The sequence below is a fragment of the Bradysia coprophila genome, unplaced genomic scaffold, assembly GCF_014529535.1.
Source record: "Bradysia coprophila strain Holo2 unplaced genomic scaffold, BU_Bcop_v1 contig_151, whole genome shotgun sequence".
NCBI lineage: Eukaryota > Metazoa > Arthropoda > Insecta > Diptera > Sciaridae > Bradysia > Bradysia coprophila.
The window spans coordinates 7,450,557-7,474,112 of record NW_023503423.1 but is presented as its reverse complement, the minus strand read 5'-3'; the positions used below and the strand labels follow the sequence as shown (position 1 = coordinate 7,474,112).

Here is a 23,556-nt window from a genome sequence, read left to right as displayed (position 1 = left end):
AATGAAAAGCAACACAAATTTGAATTGACGAGAAAACCTCTTAACGGTCACTCTTTCTTCCAAACTGAATACGAACGAAAAACACAGCGAATTTTCGAATGAGAAAAATCGAGTCGATCGACGTGTACAATATCATAAATTGCGTTCAAGACAAACGTTTGTCGAGGCAATGACCTCGTATTTAGATTGGATCACACAAGCAGGTTAATTTGAAAGAATTGTTGATTCGCTAGAACATTAAAGTGCTAGACTGCTTGGAATCAATAAAAATCTTTGTGAACTGGTCTATCTGTACAATAACATTCCAACCGTTTGAGAACTTTCATTTAATTAAATTACGCAGAAATGACTCAAGCTTTCAAATACCAAGCTAAACAACACCAACAAAAGAAATCTCGCTTATAGCTGCGTATCCCTTAATATTAAATGTGCACTGTGTATTCCTTATTTTACATCCATTCAATGCATTAACAACATGGTATTTTGCTAACATTTTAGAGAATTTGCTAAAGAAAGGGAAAAAGTAGAAAATAGACAAGAATTTCTAAAGCTTCGCCGTCAGCAACAATTGGAAAGAGAATTGAATGGCTATGTTGAATGGATCTGCAAAGCGGGTAAAATTATGTTTTTTGCTAGAAAATTGCTTTCATTTCTGTGTAAATATTGAAATCACAATGTTCATTACAAAATTCATGACATTCTTGCAGAGGAAGTTATTCTTGCGGAAGAAAGAACAACTGAAGAGGAGAAAATGCATATAATGGAAGGTATGTGTCCGGTCTTTTTATTGAGGCATTATCAATGGCACAATGGTTTATTATAATTAATTAAAAATCCAAACTTTTTTTTATTTTAAGCTCGACGAAGAGCTGCAGCCAAAAGAAAAAAATTGAAAAATTTAGGAAAATCAAAATCAACAGACACTGAAGAGGAAGAAGCTGATGATGACTGTGCTGATGATGGTAAATACGTTTTTTCTACTTTCATCCATTTCAGTCGAATTTTTTGAATTTTAATTTTTTTTTCTCTAAATTTTTGAATTTTGTTCTCGTGTTTGATATTTTACCAAATTTTCATGTAAATTGGCTGATAAAACGAACCCAAAATTTTCCAAAATTCGCACGACATAATGTAGTTCCACACCGAACCACAACTGTTTTGATCAAACGTTTTTTGTTTTGACTAGAACAGAGTTTTTTTTACAATTAAATCACATCTCGACATGAATTTCATTTAATGTTATCAGAAGAAATTTATTTTTTTCCAGTCCTAAAACAAAAGAAAGGTAATGGATTCGGTGAATCCAGCAACAAAATTCACTTTTAACTGCAAAATTATACGCAAATTAACCATTGTACATATAAACGCTAAAAGCTAAAATTGTTATGTTGTGACGCCTTCCTTCGCTTTTTTAGGACATACATTCTTAACGCAACCAAATCTATACAAAGCAAATCGATACGACAAAAAATTATCTGTAAATGAAACAATTTTAGAGGCAGACGCACTAGTTCCGAAAGCACCACCAATTGTGTTTTGATAATTTTGAGCTTTAGTTATTAGCTCCATAAAACATCCTATGGTATACTGAAGCAATTCATCAAGAAACTTCCGTTGACGAAAACCTTAGAACTTGTATATTATAATAGAGCGGTGATGAATAACATGGTTCATCACCTCGATGAAATAGTTACCACAAATTGTAATTTAAATGATGCACCGCATTAATTCAGTTCATTTAATAGTGCATTATGTTACCGGGGAATATTGCAAATTCCGCACTCGTGTGTGCAATATTTACTGGTACCTTACAATGTTTTATTGTATTGGCGCAAACGATCAACTTATCGACATAATAATGTATTCTTATGAACTCTAGATAAATAATAATGACGTGTCACTCACATCGCACACACCATGAGCCATGACAAAATTAATGTTTGGTATAATACTTCGACAATAGTTATAATAAAATACAACCGAGTGATAAATGCTTTTTAGGCACTATATGTGAAAATAGTCTCTCGAGGCCATAGGCCGAGTGTGACAAAACACATTTCGCGCCTGAGGATCATAATTCGATCGTTTTCAACACGCATTTTAGTGTCGAAAAGTGCTATTTTTCTGGACTGATATTTGCGGCCGCAAACTTTTCCGGCCTCCGAATTATATTTGAAATGATTTGCGGTCGGAATAGCAACTTTTCCGGCCGCTGATCACTGTTTTTGAGTTTTGTATAATGAGATCATTATGATCATCAGGCGCAAAAATCGCTGTTCGTGACTCGTGATGAAAGCTCGCCTCGTTCGGCTTTTCATCACTCGTGACGAATTAAGGCTCGGAACGGGTTCGGGTTGACCTGTTTTAGTTCAGGTTGACCTGAACCGGATTCACGACCCGAACCTGAAAAATTATTTCGGGTTCAACCCGAACTTGACTCGAACTTGAATTTTCGATTTCGGGTTTAACCCGAACCTGACCTGAACCCGAAATTGTTCAACCCGAATTTGACCTGAACCTGAATTTTCAATTTCGAGTTCGACTCGAACCTGAACTGAACCCGAAATTTTAAATTTAAACAGGTCGGGTTCGACCCGAAATTTTAAATTTAATCAGGTCGGGTTCGACCCGAAATTTTGAGCGTTTATTACACTAAAAAAAGTCAAAAATTTCAGGTTCAGGTCAAATTCGGGTTGAACAATTTCAGGTTCAGATCAGGTTCGGGTTAAACCCGAAATCGAAAATTCAAGTTCGGGTCAAGTTCGGGTTGAACCCGAAATAATTTTTTCAGGTTCGGGTTAAATCAAGTTCAGGTTCCGGTCTGACCGAACCCGACCCGTTCCGAGCCTTAGACGAAATGTACTATTATCATCGAGTTATATACAACGTTTTTCGCAATAAAGTCAACGGAAAGTCCTGCTTTTCGTCACTTGTTGTAAAAACCGTGTTTAATGTCGATATATTTACGCCAATATAATAAAGAAAAATATTTACATTGGTAAATAGTAAACATGTTCGAACTTTGGAAGTTCGTGCGCTGTACGTTGCATTTAGCATTTCGCCTACCCAAACTTGTGAATTAACTAATCGTAGTCATAGTGTTAAGTATCAGCAGAGCACACTCAATACACGTAAACTAATTCTAAACTAAAGAGCACGGACGTGTCACCTTATCCATATCGAAACTTTGAGCCACAGACAGCCCAAAACGAATGACTGGACACACAAAAAGTGACTGAAAACTTAGGTTAAAAATTAAGAAAATATTTTTTTGTATTTCAAAGTGCTCATGACTTCTAAAGGTAAAAGATGGAACTGAATACAGACGTTCCCGAATGTTTGGAATGTCGATTTTCCTCTACCTGAATCAAATTTTCCATAGGAGACCTTTCGATTTTACTGTTGACATTTTGTTTTCAAAAGTGGTGAACCTTCTGCGGTTTTGTGTTCAAGCGAAACTTGAAAAATTATTGTGGGATTTCTTTGCCGTTTGATGTAACTTGTTTCGGACTTCTTCGGTTCTAGACAAACTTTAGACAGCAAACAATTGTATCCCATTAGCCAATGAAGAGTCGGTACTGGAACCCTCAATTTATGAATAGAACCAAAAAAAGGTCTTTATTCAATTAAAGCCACTAAAACCTTCATGGAAAATATTTCAAAAATGCTACACTTTTCCTAAACACCACACGGAAATAGATTTGAAATGTTTTTGTGTGTAGGCAATATGTAGTATCCAAGTAAAGAAGCGCATAGTTTCTAAGGTAATCTTGTTTACTGTGCATCTCGGAAATTTAAAAAGATCATTTCTATCCAATGTCCATGCAGACCAACTTTTCAGCTTTATTTTATGTTAATTGTAAATTATGAATCACCACACGTAAGAAGTCACCTATTCAACATTGATAATCCAACTTGTTCCACATGCGATTCCATGTTATTCAGCTTACTAATCCTCATACATACATCACATGGATGTCGAATGTGGAACAAGTTGGATTATAAACTTCTTAGTTTTCTGGGACTGTAAGCGAAAAATCTTTCTACTCCGCATTCAGTAAACACCTTGGAACGTTTATTAAAACAGAAAGTTTCCATTGCTTCCTAGAATAAGTCAGGAAATGACAGAATCTCTCTTTCGAATACTAGACGTACACATTATGTAGAAATATTTTTCGTTGAGATCACCACACACATTACACATGAAAAGCGACCTAGAAGTCGTTAGAATGGCCATAATGTAATAAGAGGAATGGTTGATTGAAGTTATTGAAGCACAACACAGCGCATTGTATCATGTCCTATATTTCGTTGTTAATGTGGATCGCATTACCGTTTAAAGTGCATGTGCCTTAAAGACTTTCAGTAATCCTTGAGAAGGTTATATTAGATTACGTCCTTGTTTGGACATTCCACCTTCATATACCGTCTTGTGTGATTGCAGCATATATCGGGCGATTACATAGTCTGTTTTTGAGAAATTTGTTGGAAAAAATCAGCAAAAATTTCCCGAAATTCGAGTAAATCAATAAAAATAGTTTTCTCGAATTTTCTTGAAACCCTCACACTTAAACAAATAAAGAGTTACAATCAAGGACGTAATCTACTATTACTCACTGCATCCCTGAAACATGAGTCATTCATACTTCATTAACATGTTCCGGTGGATTATTTTTTCCATAAAACTGCAAAAGGGAAATATTTTGCCTATAAAAATGAATGCCACTTAGTACCTTACTTCAGTGACATCCTGGTACTAATAGCTCAATAACTTTATTTACGCACACTACCGAAAGCTTTACATTGAAACGTAGTAAATTAGCTGAAACCTTAAACGGAACGTGAAAAAGCTTCTTGTTTTCGAGCTTGGTTTCGTTCAATCTGTTAATTTGTTACAATCTTATTGCAGGATACCTAAAATCGAAAGTGAAATCTCAAGGAAAATGCAAAGGATTCTGGCGAGCTGAAAAACGATTCCGCTTCTGGATCCGTCATACAGTCAAAGCACAATGGTTTTACTGGTTTGTCATAGTACTGGTGTTTTTCAACACTGTTTGCGTAGCCGTAGAGCATTATGATCAACCGGACTTTCTAACCGATTTTTTATGTGAGTTTCCGCTGCACTTACAACTGAATTTACTTACCAAAATGACCAAACTTTATAATAATGTCCATGTAGACTACGCCGAGTTTGTCTTCCTCGGTCTCTTCATGATGGAAATGTGGATCAAAATGTATGCACTTGGTCCGCGCATTTATTTCGAATCAGCATTCAATCGCTTCGATTGCGTTGTTATATGCGGTTCGATATTCGAAGTCGTTTGGTCCGCATTGAAAGATGGCTCATTCGGATTGTCCGTCCTGAGAGCACTACGATTGCTTCGTATATTTAAAGTGACCAAATATTGGTCATCGCTTCGAAACTTAGTCATATCGTTGCTGAATTCGATGAGATCGATCATTTCGTTGTTGTTCCTACTGTTCTTGTTCATTCTCATATTTGCATTGCTGGGAATGCAACTGTTCGGCGGCCAGTTTAACTTCGACGATGGAACACCGCCGACTAATTTTAATACATTTCCCATTGCATTGTTGACGGTGTTCCAAATATTGACTGGTGAGGATTGGAACGAGGTCATGTATCATGGTATTGAATCTCAAGGTGGTCATAAAAAGGGGATGATCTATTCACTGTAAGTATAACACCAAATGCAATTGATTTTTCTTCAATAAACGCGCTGAAATTGCAGATACTTCATTGTATTGGTGTTGTTCGGTAACTACACCTTGCTGAACGTGTTCTTGGCTATCGCTGTCGACAATTTAGCTAATGCTCAAGAATTGACTGCGGCAGAAGAGGAGCAAGTCGAAGAAGATAAAGAGAAACAGTTACAGGAATTAGAGAAAGAAATGGAAGCATTGCAAGGGGCTGACGGAACAATATCAAAAGTTGATCTAAATTCATCGTCGTCGGTGAAAGGAAGAGGTCGCAAAAGAGACGACGAGAAGAAAGAGGAAGATGATGATGACATACCCGATGGACCGAAACCCATGTTACCATATTCGTCCATGTTCATTTTGTCGCCAACCAATCCGTAAATTGACTTAGCCTTCTCTGTCGGGTCCGGAAGAACAATTTTTCTCTTTTTTTTCAAGAATACGACAAGCTGCCCATTGGACTGTTAATCTGCGATACTTTGATCTGTTCATCATGCTTGTCATATTGATGTCATCGATTTCGCTAGCTGCCGAAGATCCAGTCGATGACGATTCCAAAATGAATGAATATTTGAACTATTTCGATTATGCGTTTACCGGCGTGTTCACGGTCGAAATGATACTGAAAGTTGTGGATTTGGGCATAATACTTCATCCGGGCAGTTATTTACGCGAATTCTGGAATGTGATGGATGCGGTGGTTGTGATTTGTGCGGCTGTAAGCATAGGATTTGATTTGACGTGAGTGATTTTTTGTACTAAGATTGTGCGACCAAATAAGCTTTTCGGTCGAGTAGGGTTGCGGGAAACTGAGTTTTTTTTTCATTCGTATTACAGAAGCGACAGCAATAGCAAGGGCAGTGTTGGACAAAATCTATCCACAATAAAGTCGTTACGAGTGCTACGAGTGCTGCGTCCATTGAAAACTATAAAACGTGTTCCAAAGCTAAAAGCTGTGTTCGACTGTGTCGTTAATTCACTGAAAAACGTTGTAAATATTTTAATCGTGTACATATTATTCCAATTTATTTTTGCTGTAATCGGCGTTCAACTATTCAATGGAAAGTTTTTCTATTGTACGGACGAAAGCAAACACAGCGCCATTGAGTGTCAGTAAGTATGATGCCTGTGTGTGGCCGAATGATGTCTAAGATTATTTACGAAAAGTGGCTCAAACTCACAATTCGTTGTCCATTTCCAGAGGTTCATTTTTTCTATTTGATGGAGAAAGTAGACTACCACATGAGCAGCCACGTAAATGGCTATCACAAAGTTTTCATTACGATAATGTCGCTACAGCAATGCTAACGTTGTTTGCCGTTCAAACCGGGGAAGGATGGCCACAGTAAGTTCCGAGCAACGATTCAAATAAAAGCCCAACAGCCGTAAACGAGTTTTTTTTTAATTTTTTTTAGAGTGCTACAAAACTCCATGGCAGCCACATATGAGAACAAGGGTCCAATACAGAATTTCCGCATTGAAATGTCCATTTTTTATATCGTCTACTTCATAGTGTTTCCATTCTTCTTCGTTAACATTTTCGTGGCCTTGATTATCATTACATTTCAGGAACAAGGCGAAGCAGAATTACAGGATGGTGAAATCGATAAAAATCAGGTGCGTTCAGTGTGACACTTAACACTCAAAGCAACCTTTGATCTGAAACTGAGATCCAAGTCGATCTAAAAATGTCTGAGTAAGAACAGATCTGACCTGAATTCACGTGAAATCTGAAGATTAAGAGAACTTCAGGTGAATCAGGCCAGATTTCAGGTATACCTGGTGCCTTTGCTCCGTGCCTTTTGTCCTTTCGCTGACGAAACTACTTCGAACTCCTACTAATCTCTCAACGATCTCCTTTTACAGAAATCTTGCATCGATTTTACAATCGGTGCTCGACCGTTGGAACGGTACATGCCAAGTAAGCGAAACAGTTTCAAATACAAAGTATGGCGTATTGTTGTGTCCACACCGTTTGAATATTTCATCATGATGTTGATTGTGTTCAACACGCTACTTCTAATGATGAAGGTATGTTGTACAGTTTTTATGGCGAATGTTTTTGTTTTGCCATTTTACCGGAGATTGTTTCATTTATATTTTCCAATTAATTGACAATTTCTCCGGTTCTTTTTTCGTAATTATTTCTCTTAAATTTTATGCATAAATTTGACTTAATTAATTGAGAAAAAGAAAATTAGTTGAAAGAAAAAAAGCTCGCAACAAACAAAAATTTGATGAAATGACACACCAACACCACAATATTGTCATGTGATAATACCACATTATCAAACCACACAATTTCAAAAGCATAAATTTATCAACACGATAACGCTATTTGAATGATCATTTTGATACGAGAACACAGAACGTTTCTCTTTTATATTTAAAAAAAAAAGTTTTTTTTAGCAAAGAAAGCTCTAGGTACAAAGTTTCTTATTTTTTTGACCTTCCAGTTCGTTTTCTGTTTCATTATTATTTTGAATGTGACTTCTGTTGGAGTTGAGTTCAGCATTTGAAAGTTTATTGCGTGATTTGTTGCATGTTATGTCGTCATAATAACCCACAATCTAGAGAGCACGTCAGAGATTATTTCATTGCATGTTTGTTCCATTTGAAAGGATATGCAGCGTGGTTATGTGAGTGAATGAGCTTTGGAATGTAAATTTTTTATTTTTATTTTAATCGAATGAAAGTGACTGCATCTCACTACTTGTTGTGTGAATTTTTTTGAAAGAAAAGGGAATTTGACATTAAGTTGAAATTGTATCAAACATTTTACATGCTACATGCGTCCAGAACCGTACTTTTCATACTTCTTTCCCGCAGCATGTAAAATCCATTCTCGTTTTCGTGTATTTATTGACCCCGGCTTCGTCTCGGATCAACACAATTCATACGAAAACTCTACTTTTCATCTTTTTATCGCTAGTTATGTACAAGACTATTGTTTCAGTGCATATACCAGATAGAAATCAATCGCAAATTTTGTTTGAAATTTGATCTCACAAATGGACCCAAGATGTGGAATTTAAAATTGTTTAAGAAAAGTTAGCAGCATTCACTATAGAAGGATATTAGACGTCAATCCATTGCGAAGCAGAGTTTATGTTTGGCTGCATGAAGAAAACACTTTCATAAGTTTCAAAACAAGGTCAACTTCAACTTATAGCTTAGCACCGGATTGAAAACTTTATTTTAGGAAAACTATGGAAATTTTCAATTTTCCACTAAAAATACTAAAATACTTGAGTGTTCACCTCAGACACCATAGGAAATTTCCGTTGGCCTGCAGAGGCGCAACCATTTTCCCAGTATCTCATTCTTTGAGCTCTATCTTTGATGAATAAACTTCACTCTGGTAAATATTCATGAAATGCCAAAGCAATGAATTTAGTTGGTTCACAAAAAATAGATCGCTGAAATTAGTTATTTTATGATGAAATGCACTAGAAGTGTAATGGAATTACACATTGCCTGCATTGAAGTATTAGAGGTCCCATAATATGTTAGGTTTCACTAGAATGCCACTTAACGCTCGCTTCGATCACACTGATCCTGGCCCCAGGTCATGTCGACATTTAACTCAGCAATATCATTTTGTGTCATTCCTTTTCATTCTAGATTATCAATTTCATTACTGATATATTATGATCAATTTAATGCTATTTGCATCACTATTTATCATCACTTTACTTCACGTTTTCATTTGAAATGCTCTGTTATGATCAGCATGATTTTCGTTTCTCATTTCCCACTTTTCGTCTCTAAAACTTGAAAATGAATCCATGTTCGTCCATTCATGTTCGATTTTAAGAAATTTGATTTTTTTGTACTGACCGAAGGATCTGTTCAAAAAAAAAATGAAGCAGCACTATTGTTTGTCAGGCAATACTACTTCCCCTTATTTTGTTGGCTTTATTTTTATTTTAAGAGTCATATCGCCAAATCTTCAGACGATTTTGTTAACTTTGGGAACAAGCGGGCTCCGGTTTTAATGAGTGATAGCTCGTTGCATTCGTCTTTCAATTCTAGGAAACACGTATCTTTCACTTTTTCTTAAAAAAATTGTTTTCTGTGAAAAGCGTTCTAAAGTAAAGACATGTCATAGGGTCCCGAAAACAGTTTTTCGGCAATAACTCAAGAAAAAATTATTTTAAATTGTTGTAATATTGTACGAATGTCGGCCTTGGAAAGACCTACAGGTAGAGTATACGCACTGCTTGGTGCGAGTACATCCACCAGAGTTTTGACTAAAAATATCGGCCAAAGCCGACATTCGTAAAACATTACAACAATTTAAAATAATTTTTTCTTTAGTTATTGCCGAAAAACTGTTTTCGGTACCTTCTGACATGTCTTTACTTTTGAGAGCTTTTGTCAGAAAATAATTTTTTTTATAGAAAAAGTGAAAGGTACGTGTTTCCTAGAATTGAAAGACGAATCCAACGAGCTATCACTCTTTAAAATCGGAGACCGCTTGTTCCCAATCGCCTGAAGTTTTGGCGATATGACTCTTAATCTTTCACAGACGGTGTAATATTATCGAGTCTATTACTTCGTTTGAACTAACGATTCCGAAAGTCGATTCCGAATCTATTACTTCAAAAATTCCTACTCATATTTTGCTATGTGAGGCCACTGCTAGATCTCGGCTGATCATTTCGTCATTATGAAGCATTACCTTCATATAGACACCGATTTGAATCATCGGTCAAAATATACACTGTGGCCGTATAAGGGATTCAAATTTATCGTAGAGTACTAACCTAATTCCTTCAACTGCCGAAAAACTTTTTGATTCCTTTACGCATGCATATGATTAGTTTAACTGCATAAACATAACATAATAAGATATTCATGTACTTGTGGACGCAAGCTGTTTGACATATTATTTTCTAAACTCAGTAAAAGTAAAACTTTTGTTGGCTTTTTTTGAGAAAAACGTTGTATGCACTTCTCTGATGAATCCTATTTTACGCACTTGAGGTGTGTTGTGTCACACTCAGGCTACAGCCCGACTACACATCTACACACCTAGTGCCTAAAAAAGCATTAATCACTCGGTGGCTTAAATAATTATTATGCAACTCAGCATCATAATGTGCATAATCGTCACACTTTAGATGCATAAAACGTTGCAGAAAAATCGGTACACAATATGTATTGTCACACAAGTCCTCATCTAGTACCAATAATGAAGCACACGTTTTATACAACTCGGTGATAAATGCTTTTTTAGGCACACATCTAGTGCCTAAGAAAGCATTTATCACTCGGTGGCCTAAACCATAACTGCATACTATAACAGATATGCGTTGTTTTTGCATGATTTATTTGACGATGTTTTTTAAGTTGTTATACAAAGTTTTGAAATGACGATACACGATGACCATTATGGAAACTATGTGATCTTTCACTGCACCATCCATCATTTCAAATCATTTAACACTGCAATTGCATGCCGTGCATGATTACATTATTATACGTTTTTACTTTGGAATGTGAGTTGAACAGTAAATCAACGATTAAGTGCTGTCTGCATCCGAGCTAAGTACTGCATCCAATTTTTATTTCTAGTCTTGAATGTGTTTTTGGTTGAGACCATTGTTGACAACAAAATTTTCAAAATTAAAAATTAAAAAATTGAAATCATAAATTGGGAACAAACGATTGGAACTAAAGACAAAAATAAATTTTTTTGAAATTTAATTTTATTTTGAAATTTAAATATTCCAATGAAATTAACTCTCTTTTCTTCTATTGTACTCGGCTGCTGTCTTAAAATGGATTTTGAACAACCTGGATATGGATCGACCTTTTACTAATTCATTTTTCATTTTTCATTTTTTATTTTTTATTTTCACCAAATTGTTGTCTCTGATTTTTTGTTCTTGCATTCACAACGAATATCGACCACGGATCCTTCTCATCGAATTTATATTTGATTTCTGTTTCCATTTATTTCCCAAAAACTTTTCGTTACAATTTCATTTTTGTCATCGACACTTCACAAAACTCTCATTTATTTGGTTAATGTTCGACGACGGTATCCCACTAAAGTATCACAATCAAGGCGAAGTTTACGAGAAATCCATGCGCTACATCAACATGGGATTTACGGGAATGTTTAGCGTTGAAACTGTACTGAAGATCATCGGATTTGGCGTTAAGGTTTGTATTTAAACGTTAAATTGCAATAATTTTAATTAAGTTAAGTTTATTGGAGTGAAAAGGAACAGGGTTGCATGTTGATCGAAATTATTGAATTGATTGGGGTGGACGCGAACTATGTAAGAACGACGTAATTGCCGTGCACAAAATTAAACGTGATAGGCGGATAGCTCACGTGTATAAATCTCTCATCAGGTATCTATTTCACGTCAATTGTTACATAGTCCTAAGTGGCAGATAAACTAAACATAGAAAATCCTTTTGCCTTCAAAAGAAAATTCTTAAAAATCGTGTAAAATTCTTGAAAACCAGAAAATCCTTTAAAATTGACCAAAAAAGTCCTTTCGAGTCCTAGAAAATTCTTTGAAGATTTTCTTTTGCACTCACACGATACACGATTATCTGCCTCTCGCAAAACCCCTACAGAAAATCATCGTTTTGGCATATTTACTTTTGAAGAAGTAGCTTAAGAAACTGGTCCCAAAAGATAGTCTAACTGAGACACACTATTACACTATGCATATTCTAAGTTATACGACCTACTCCCTTACCTACATTACGCCCGATGAAACATTCTTAGTTTTTTAGTAAGGTATGATACAGCATAGGTTGCATAGGGTTCAAGCCATTACCTTATGGAAAACTGACATGCTCCGGTTTATGATTACTTTCGTGGGGAACACCAAGCAATGTGGAATGGTAGAAGAAGAAGAAGTGCAAGAAGAAAATATTAGAATAACCTACCCCGAAGGAAATAACAACTCAATAGCCTAGTGGTTAACTCGTATGGTCTCCATTACGCGATTGCAGACAGATTTGAACCGTTTGTCAGATTTTCAAGCCAAGACAAAGCTTATTGATCGTTCCTATGTTCCCTGCCCAAAATTAGAAAATCAAACCCGTCTCTAAACTGCGTTTGTCATATGTGTGTCTTGCCTACCCATTCCCTGGTCGAAATTACAAAATTATGCCCGTTCCTAAATTTTGTCCGTTAAGTTTGTGCCCTTTGAAAAATAGAGTGTAGAGCTTTCGCATGACTTACCGGTATTCGACTTCTACCAATTTCGCTCTAGATGACATGCCACTAGGTTTGTCACAAAAGCTACCACTGAGTGAGCTGAGTCAGCTACCACTGGTAAAAACAGTCCGGTATCAAAGGATCTTTCGGCTATATTTAGCGTTGTAAAATAGTAAAATTAGTAAAATAATAATGGTCCACGCCGCGTACAACCACCGGAACTGTTTGGGCTTCGCGATTAAAGGAAGTATAATGCCACGATCTGGGTCAAGAATATTTTTTCAAACTATGGTCTATAAACAGAAGAAATGAGTTCAACTACGCAAGGGAACCCGCACGATAAGTAGATATATATCACGGCAACGATTTATTAAGATTATTTTTCTATCGTTTTTTTTTATAATTAATGCCCCTAGCCACTACACCTCGTATTCTAATTCTATCACCCGCAATCAACTTTACCTGTTTTCGAAACTCTTTGTATTTGATTGGTATCCTTCCATTTTGTGCTCTAATAATCGGTTTCCAGTTCGTAGTTTTCGCTAGCTACGATTTAATTCAATAATTTCATCACATGAAAATTGATGGTAAGTCTCCGTGTAAAATGTGTCCCGTGTCGGTGGACTCTCGTTTGAAATTTGTGTTCCACGAGCAAGGAAAAATAAAATCACAAAGCAATTTGTGTAACACCTACCGCATCAATCCCAAAGTCCATCCTGCATGCATTTTCGAATATATCAAACAAAATTTGCATGACATTTCCTGCATTATGGTCAATATGGTTTTTTGAATGCATGAGCACGATGTTGCATGGAAATAAATTTTATTTTTCATTTTTCTTTTTTGTTTGATTATTTGCATGGTGCTTTTGAATGAGATATGGTTGCATGCTGATTTTATATGGTTTTCATCTTTCGTTTCGACTAAAACACATCGATCGAAAGCTTTTATTTCGTTCAGTATGATTTTGACATGACTTCTTTCTTTCAAACAATATTTTCGTTTCGTTTAGTTTTTGTTCTTCTGTTCATTCAATTTAAGAGACATCGATGCTTTGCTGATAAGCATACATTTGGGCGTTTTTTAGTTACTGGATTTTAGTTTACCTTTGATTATATCTTTCCATCAGAATTCATTTTCAAAAATATAGGACCGCACCAACGACCACGAATGTGTTAGCTTTCAACAGAAAATAGATTTGGTTGTAGCACTTTGACCAGCTCTGAGAAAACTCTGCAGCTTATGAAAATTTCCTAAAACTGCTGACTTTTCTCAAAGCTGGTCGAACGACTATAACCAAAACTAATTTTTATTTGAAGCTATTGGTGGTCGTTGTTGCGGTCGTACATCTTTCAAAAAGGATTCTGATGAAAAGATATCCTCAAAAATGAAATACGAGACACACAAATGTAGGCTACAATTTTAGTTATGCATCGATGCCTCCTAACATGCAGAGTTAGATTACATTCTTTTCTGTTTTATTAAACACATCTCGCTTTAAAGAGAGCTTCAAGGTATAATACGGATGAAAAATAACGAAACAATTAAGTCGACTTTATGACTAAAATCGAGGAGTACCACGCAATTTAATTAGAATTATTAAAAAGATAAAAAAACGAAAATCCAATATAGTTCCACGACGCACCGCTAGTACTCCTAGATGTATTAAGTTTGATGAACTTGGTGTTCACATTCTTCTTTCTTCTGGAAACTGTGCTGAAGCTAATAGCATTTGGAATAAAGGTTTGTAACAACAATACAACAAAATTGTGCCTCCGACAATTTCGGTAATAAGGAAAATTATTTTTGTTTCAAAATTTAATTGGTAAAATTCAAGCTTATAGAGCTAAAAGGAATTGAATGTTACGTTCCGATTTTATTTTTTTCCTTTCTTTTTACAAATTTTAATTTTTACATTTTTACATTTCATTTTACATTTACAAATCATAATGTAGAATCGTAGGAAATAATTTTTTGTTCTGGTAATTTTACATAGATCTATTATTTATTGACGCACTTGAAAACAAAACATTTATATGGAACAATCGATTTATAGTAAAGAAGTTTTTTTTTAAAACTGGTTTTTCTGTTCCCTTTTGAGTTGTAGTTTTTATACAAAAAAAATTATTTTGGCAAACAAATCTCATTTATTTTTATATATTCCTTCATTGTTATGAGACAGCGACTGTTCTAACTAGGTGTTAATCAGCCGATCCATTTTGTCATTGAATGAATCCTCAAAGAAACTGAGGCTTTTATTTTTACAATTTTAGTTCTTATTCATTTCTAAACATTTTTTTTAGTATACAAGTAGTTGGCTCTAGAACATACAAGCTTTCGGAGCACGCCAAAATCCAAAACTCTTTGGTAAAATTTTTTATTTGTTTCATAAATCTTAGGACAGTTTTCTGTTGATTTTTAATTTTGTAATAACAAAACCGTCCAACTAAGTATTATACCACTTCCCCTCTAAAAAATTGATAAAGTAATTTGTTTAAACTTTAGATACAATTTAACGTAATGATCTGATGTTTATCGAGATTGTGTAGCTCTTGTACATGGTGAAGCGGAATTGACAGGCTAACATTATTTCAACTGTAAAAGTCGTAGTAGCAATTCTTCATTATTTTAGGCAATATTTTGCGTAGCGATGCGATAACCGTTGACTAACTGTTAATGCCGATTTTTAAAAATAACCTGAGTTGTTCAACCGTTTCGTAACCATGAGTGACCCAAAAGTTTCAAGTATTTTGTGTGTTGTTCCTTAATATTTAACAAGTTCTTACTGTAACGGTTGAATATCCAGAGAAAAAGCAGTTGATCAATGGTTATCACAATGCTATGAAAACGTTATTAAAACCATACTTTCAACAGAAGATTGTACACTAGATGGTGTGAACCCGAATCCGAGTGAAAAATCTTGCCTGGCTTGTAAGCACTAAGTGACTAAGTATTTCCTAGTTGACTGTTGACACATTACTATAATTAGATCGAAATTCTCTGCTATTAGTTAGTAAATGCCTGGCAGCTCCATCTTAGATCCATAGGGAGTACATTATACTAGATTTCAAGTCAAAAATATTCTCATGTCATCGGGATACGTAACAGTCCCATCTGAAGCTTAGGTACTGGATTGACTCCGCCATCTATTCTAATTTAATCCGACTCCTTTCAAAGAGGATGTCAATAATCAATAAAACTTTTGACTGCGACATTCGAAGAATATTTTTAAAATCATTTTTTGATCCTTTTTGTCGTCTTGCAAGCATCAATGCAACAACCACTATGCAATGCATACTAGTAGCACTAATTGAGCACATTGTCTATAAATTTTTCTGATGTGCATCACAATTGGGATAAAGTTGATCAATCGAAATTACTGAAAGGAAGTGATTAATGATGTCATAGAGTTACTTACTTACTTAGCAGCCTTTGTCAACCCAAGCGGGTTTTGGCTGAGAGTTTCGATAAAATAATTTGCAGAGAGTTGGTTAAATTGTAAATTCTTACAGTTGAAATAAAGTCTAGTTTTGTTAAAGACGCTTCGGGTCCTATTTATACTTTAGAACCTTCTGAACTTTTCTCTTTTGCTCTTGTGACTAACACTTCTGTTTGCCGGTATTTTTCTTATAGAATTTCTTCAAAGATCCATGGAACGTTTTCGATTTTATCACGGTCATTGGAAGTATTATTGACGCAATGGTCTTGGAAATTGGGGTGAGTATTTGTTTGCAGAATTTTTTTTTTGTTCTTTCCTTGCAAATAATTTCGCATAACGAAAATCAATTCATTTTCAAAAATAATGCCATAAAGTGGAACGAATGCAATGTGGTTTTAAAATGAAGAGAGAGGTCGAATCCACTATAATTTCGAAAATATGGATGAGTCGAGTACAATTGCCAAATGATAGAGTATAGTCGAACTGACCATAATTTTGATGGGAATGTAATTATACTAATGTGATCCTATACTCATTGCAAAGCACAAAATAAAATTGGCATAAAAAATCAACTTGACCCCATTCGGACCACTTTATGGATAAAAGGAAATTCACATTTTCTTATTCGATGTCATTGTTATTTTTCGTTATTTCGTCATTTTGCAAACACAAAATATTCTTTGAAAACACAAAAAACATGTTCTTCTTCTAGGATGATAGTAAGAAGCCCGGTGATGAGGTAAATGTCACCATCTGAGGACTTATAACAAAGAACTCAATTTATGAAATGCGTTTAAACATATAGAAAATTATATATTTGATATAACAGTTTCTTTGGCTTTATAACTTATATAATATATCGATAGCTCCTAGATTTTGTTACATAGGCTTTTTGATTTTGGTTGACATTAGCGATCTTCTGCGCAGATAAATGTGTTATTGATGGGTTCCGTCCATTACAGTTGTAATTGTCTAATGATACAAAATGAATGGTGTCTTATTCAGGAATCTATTTCTTGACTAACAACCATTACTTCACATCCTTCCCACTAACTTTACGTCCGCTATCTAACAAAAAAATGTTGGTGCAAATTTGCATCATTCCAAGTTATTTGGTAATGTAAATTTCCAGGATATCGCGATACATACAATCATGAATTCTGCTACTTCTTTCGTTTCGACAAATATTATTTGACACAAATTCTCTTACTCCGTTTGTCGTACGATTTATTTTAGTATATATGAGAACTCCAGCTCGTGACGATTATAATATATTTCGTTGTCGAAAATAGATCATTGGTCGTTTGTAACAGATTGACTGCTGCATATCCTTGGCCACTTTTAATGCAATTTTCTAGTATGATTTACATATCAAAGAACGAAAGCAATGATCTATCTAGCTTTGGTAGACGAGCATAGACGAAACGTATAGCAAATCTATCAAAGCTTTTTGATTGATAGACAAAATGAGCTAATGGTTAATCACGTATTAGTCACTAGTAAATTACAAATTAATCACTGATTAATTACGGTTAATCACTGGTTAATCGTTGATTGATCACTATATAACCGACTTATTGGATTCCGGTTTCCGAATTTAAAGTCTGCCCAAAAAATTTGGCGGCTCCCTATCTCTACTCATCAGCCAATTTACTTATATTTTTAGGGCAATCTGATCCCAAGGGTAACAATAAGGCAAACAATCAAACCCAATTCAAATAAACTTTTAGCGTTTTTGAGTTGATTTTAGCTTATACTAACGAATGTTCAAAAAAAATTAGTAAATTTTAGCTTTGATTAGCTTAGTTTTACTTTGAATTTAGTTAACTAATTTTCGAATTTTAGATTTAACTTTAAAATTAAAAGTATAATGAAAACAAAATGCAATTAAAAAATATGACGATGATGCAAAGAAATTAAATTTTGTTGAACTACGTAAAGTACAAAACAAGTGTAATAACTGTAAGTTTGTCAATTTTAGGATAACATGCATACAGTAGTCAGTGTAGTCGGCGTGAAACAAAAAAGGAATAGGTTGGTTCCTATAAAACAGATTTTGCAAAATTGACAAAGGCATTGCTAAAACATTGATATGGATTGTCGATTTTCATTTGTTGTTTGAATTTTGTACACAAAAATCACAATTTTTTTGAAATTTTAAACCTTATGTCTAACGTGGCCATAGTTTTGTTCGTTTAATACACACAAATTCATAAAAAAAAATTAGTGACAGCAGATCGCACAGTCCATATCTGAAAGAACTTTTTTTTTTCTAATTTTGATACAGTTAATGTCAACCAAATTTGGATCTTTTGCCTCAGTATTTTTTCCAGCTGATCTATCGTACAAATCAACTGCTTATACGATACGCATTTATACGGGTTTCATAGGTGCGTGGCAGTGGAAAAACAGTGAAAACAGTGTTATTGTATAAGTGGACCAGCTGATAAATTCGCTAACTTAGACACAAATTTGGTTGATATAATCTGTAATTAAAGGAAAATCTTTAAAAAATCTATAAATTGAAAATTTACTAAAATAAAATGTTTGGAAAGTTATTTTCTTAATTTTAAGTATAAAACGAAATTTGCTTTGTTCGCCTTGCATTCCAAAGGTATAACAATACGAATAATAATTTATTTTGCAGTGCCTCATTCCAACATTGTATTCCCAAGAGGATACAAGGTTTTGGGAAGTTTTTATTGAATATTTTCCCGTTGCAAAGTAGGGAAAATTTTGAAGTCCTTCAATGAATGTATCATTCCTTAAATCTGTCACTGCATTTGTCTAGATTATCTTCCAATGTTTGCTACAAAGTCTATCGCCTCAATATTTTTATCAAACATTTTGCTATATAAGAGAACACTAGTCAGAGATCGACGTTTATTCTTTTCATTGACGAAGATAGCGAATGACCAGCCATTTCCATAGATTAAAGTTTCTTCATTGGAAAATTCGGTATATGTCATTAAAGCTGAGGCACATTTCTAAACTTTGTAGTTACAGTGAGTGACATTCAATTTCATGTCTTTGTACCAGCTGGTACGTATTCCTACAAACACTCCTAGTTTTATGTTAGGAGTCAAACAATCATACGCAACACATAAGCACGTCGTTCAGTATGACCAGGTAATCATACCAGCTGATTTTTTCTGAGCTAAAGTAAGCTTTGATACAAAAATGACCAAAACAACCGGCAAGATTTTTTAAGGTCTCCTCTAAAAGAGAATTTCGTGATGAATGTTCGACAAATATTTCTAATAAAAAAATTGCGCTCGCTACGCTCGAATAGTTCTTGATTGACCATTTCAAATGCATGCTTCAAACGCTCAACAAAGTTCGCTCTACGTCAAATTTTGCTGACAAAATCAAGGAATTGTTAGAATTATAAACAAACTCGACAAAAAAGAAATCTGTTGTCTCAACTCAGTGACGAAAAGTATAACTTTCGTTGCTTTGTTGCACTGAGAAAAATGTTAAATGAAACTCAGTGATAAATGCTATTTTAGGACCACGTGCAGCTTGTGCCTTAAAAACCATTTATCACTCGGTTGCATTAATGAATATTCTCTGTAAAACAAATTTAGTGCGTGCGTAGCCTACGGAATTACATTTTATTGCCAGTTTTTGAAGCTTAAACATTTTTTCTTAGATTTTGTTTTGTATGCGATTTTGTTCTAAATAATCAAATTAGATTTTCTTTAGAAAATATTCTTAGTCGTGCAATAAACCATTTATTTGCCACATATCAACCAAAATTTAAAATTCCTTTCAATCCGAGATCGAAATTTAGAACAGACATATAATCGACTGCTAGAAAATTCGTCATATATCTGGAAAAACATGTATACTACCCAACACTAACACAATTACACTGCACACACGATATAATAATACGAAACTAGTTTTGTTTATTTAAATTAATTTTTATTATCTTAGCATTTAACTCAGTAATTTATTCTAAAAATCAAATTAATTTTATTTGCATGCGCACTCACTAACGAAACTTAACTAATTCTCGAAATTTTTCCATTTTCCCCGATTTTATTTTCCTTCTGTCGTTTTGCGTTGCAAACGAACAATCGACACTATGCAGGCGAATACGTTCAATGTGGGATTCTTACGTCTGTTCCGCGCCGCACGACTGATCAAACTGTTGCGCCAGGGCTATACGATACGAATATTATTGTGGACATTTGTGCAGTCATTCAAAGCGTTGCCGTACGTCTGTCTACTCATTGCAATGCTATTTTTCATCTACGCAATCATTGGGATGCAGGTGAGAATGTTATGACACACAATTTATTAACAGAATTGATTCGTCGATGGAAATGGGGAGAGCATTGATTGTTTTACTATTGGTTCGAAAAAGTGGTAGAACAGGGGTTATTCATAAATTACGTAATGCAAGACGGGAGAGATGGTATGGAAGGTATAAAGCTCGCGTGAAGTTCCATACGTTTTTTGTGTGTGGAAATCTCATACATTTACGTGTCGAAATTCGTGATTTTTGCGTTATGTAATTTATGAACGACTCCTTCAGAAAGGTGGACCTAAAAGTCTTATCTGGTTTACATTATCAAATTATAGCTGCAATGCTCCCCCATGCATTTACTTTCTTTCAATTAGTTCTTATTGCTGCATTAATTTTAATTGAGTGAAGCTTTTGAATATTTAAATAATCTTAAGATTAAGATATCAAAAACAATTCCATTTCAATTTTTGAAAAACAAAAACACAACAACAAAATAAAGGTTTTCGGAAATCTAAAATTTGACCCGGACACAGCATTGAATCGACACAACAATTTCCAAACATTCTTTGGTGGCCTTCTTCTACTGTTTCGGTAAAATATTAAAAGCGGAAATTTTTTTGGTTGTTGAATTTATTATTTCTATGAGTTGAATTTGAACATAGACTTTATTGAACTTACTCCATTATTGTTTTGATTTTAAATCTCAATCCAACCACATCCCCTCTGTGTAAATTTGCTCGGAGTTTGAAACTTATGACATTGAAAATCCAAATATTTGTAAAAAATAATAATATTTGTTTGTAATTGATTTGCATTATGTCGATCACGTAGAAAGTATTTTGGTTTGGTTATAATTACAGTCGGTGGAAATTAATTTCCGGCACACATATTCTCTTTTGTGGATTGTATGTGCATTGAAGTGATTTGTGTATTTGGTATGGACTTTGTATGAGAACATTTAATCCATATGTAAGTTGTCAAGATACGAATATGTGACGGAAACTAATTTCTACCTACTATCGAGTGCAAGGTATTTTTAAATACAAAGTAGGAAAAAGGCAACGAAAGTGCAACCGAATCAATATCCAAAAATAAATTTTATGTTATGATGAAGAGTGGCGGTGGATCCTATTATTTATCAAATGGGAAATGCTTGTCTGTTTGTTTGTTTTCTAGGCCTTTATATCCAGTCTATCCATTCTTACGGTCTTTCAACTGTGACTGGTGTACACATCCTTAGGGATTGTCGTCTTTTTCACCAGTCTTTAGATAGGTGAGGTTCCAGTGATAGAAGGAGCAGGCTTGGGAGTAGGAAACAAGGTATCTCAGATCTGGCCACATTCCCACGCTTCGAGTCTAATCTAACAGACTTTTTACATTTTTTAATTGGGTTGATGCCCAATTACGCCTCGAAAAATTCAATTACTCGTTTCAGGTGTAACTGATATTTCGCCTGAATGTAGGCAAGTAACATGTACCCAAATTCATTTGGTATACGTTATGTATACCGCAACCACTCAAATTATGAAGCCTGAGTGAACTTCAGGACGTTAATATACTCGCCAGGAAAAGTCCATGTGGAATTTCGTCTGATATGGAAATTGAATCCGAGGTGTTTTGGTGGAAGGCCAGTACGTAACAACGGCGCCATCCTCAGTTCTGTTCTGCTTTACACATACACACATACACTATTTTTAGGCATTCAGCCAATTAGGCCTATTTTACGACAAAGACAAGGTTTCATTGTATTTCTCTGGTGTCAGTATGAAGGTGAAAGTTTCATGAGGATGACTTTTACTTTGCTGATATCAATCTTGTTTGTTTTACCATATCAACAACCTTTACAAATTTACAAATATTTAATGCACGAGAAAACTTAGTTTACTTCATATTCAGTAAACACCTAAAACTCCACTTTCTGGCAGATAGACGTCGATATACTCTCACTGTAAAAACCCATTCCAGGAGATAATTTTGATTTGTGATTGCAAATATTGTTGAAAACTTCGACGGAAGCAACCTCATTCTTGTTAAAACTAACCATTCATTTCGACTGATAAATTGCATGTTGTAAATAATTTAAGTAAAAACCTGTTAAATGTGTGACATTATAAAGGCGAAATATGGAAAATACTACAACAATTGTATTTAGGAGCAAAGCCTCAATAATTTGTAAGTATTTGTGAGTAAACCGTAAATCAAAAAGTGATTAAAATAGCGCAAATTCAACTAGCGGCGTGCAATTGATTTGAAATTGTAAATATCCTTAGGTCGTAAAGAACATTAGTACAATTCACTTACGTTTAGGTCTACATGCAGATTTAACAAATTGGAATTTATCAACGCTTTTACGAAAAGAAATTATCTTCACCGATCATCCAGCATTATTATTATTTTCAAAATTTATAGCTTCCGAAAAAAAACACACAAAAAATTGCAACAGAAAATTTTATTTTTGTAAAAAAAATCAAAAGATCATTAGAACATCCATGCCATGCAGTGTGACTAATGCTAGAATTCGTAAATTATTCTTTGGAATACTATAGGTGTTTGGCAATATTGCACTATCTCCCGACAATGCGATAAGTAGGCATAACAACTTCCGGTCATTTGTTCAAGGGCTCATGTTACTGTTCAGGTAAGTGAAATTCAGCTTGACAAGACAGGAAAAGGAGCGATCTAAAAAAAATTATAATTTTCTTAATTGTTTCAAGATCGAATCTGTTATTTACAAGAAAAAAAAAAAATTCGAATAGATTGTTCAGTTTAACGTTTAATTTTTGACGTACTGTTTTACACACGTAAAAAATCCCACTGTCGTATCTAAGCTGTTCTTCCTAGTTTATCTGATTTCTCTCATTTGTCATTTGAAAAAATCATATGAAATAAGAGAAATCAGAGGAACGGAGAGATGAGTAACAATAAAAGCTTAGAAAAGAAAATAGGATTTTT

The 23,556-nt window shown here is 34.6% G+C and overlaps 1 protein-coding gene across 3 annotated transcripts in view; it reads left to right on the top strand.

Annotated features, from left to right (window-relative positions):
- LOC119074772 (voltage-dependent calcium channel type A subunit alpha-1) overlaps nucleotides 1-23,556 on the top strand; it is a 99,700-nt gene that overhangs the window by 52,466 nt on the left and 23,678 nt on the right. Inside the window, exons 8-24 of one of the 3 annotated variants that reach the window (XM_037181044.1) lie at nucleotides 499-614; nucleotides 708-767; nucleotides 858-962; nucleotides 1,250-1,285; nucleotides 4,910-5,107; nucleotides 5,180-5,693; nucleotides 5,751-6,095; nucleotides 6,157-6,459; nucleotides 6,556-6,831; nucleotides 6,920-7,063; nucleotides 7,134-7,335; nucleotides 7,585-7,749; nucleotides 11,782-11,892; nucleotides 16,544-16,627; nucleotides 17,062-17,088; nucleotides 20,446-20,628; nucleotides 23,151-23,242. In XM_037181044.1, coding sequence (XP_037036939.1) covers nucleotides 499-614; nucleotides 708-767; nucleotides 858-962; nucleotides 1,250-1,285; nucleotides 4,910-5,107; nucleotides 5,180-5,693; nucleotides 5,751-6,095; nucleotides 6,157-6,459; nucleotides 6,556-6,831; nucleotides 6,920-7,063; nucleotides 7,134-7,335; nucleotides 7,585-7,749; nucleotides 11,782-11,892; nucleotides 16,544-16,627; nucleotides 17,062-17,088; nucleotides 20,446-20,628; nucleotides 23,151-23,242 — 2,961 coding nt within the window. Of the gene's footprint in view, nucleotides 1-498; nucleotides 615-707; nucleotides 768-857; nucleotides 963-1,249; nucleotides 1,286-4,909; nucleotides 5,108-5,179; nucleotides 5,694-5,750; nucleotides 6,096-6,156; nucleotides 6,460-6,555; nucleotides 6,832-6,919; nucleotides 7,064-7,133; nucleotides 7,336-7,584; nucleotides 7,750-11,781; nucleotides 11,893-14,542; nucleotides 14,654-16,543; nucleotides 16,628-17,061; nucleotides 17,089-20,445; nucleotides 20,629-23,150; nucleotides 23,243-23,556 lie in introns of all 3 variants that reach the window. The other 2 variants (XM_037181045.1, XM_037181046.1) reach the window with 2 other exon arrangements.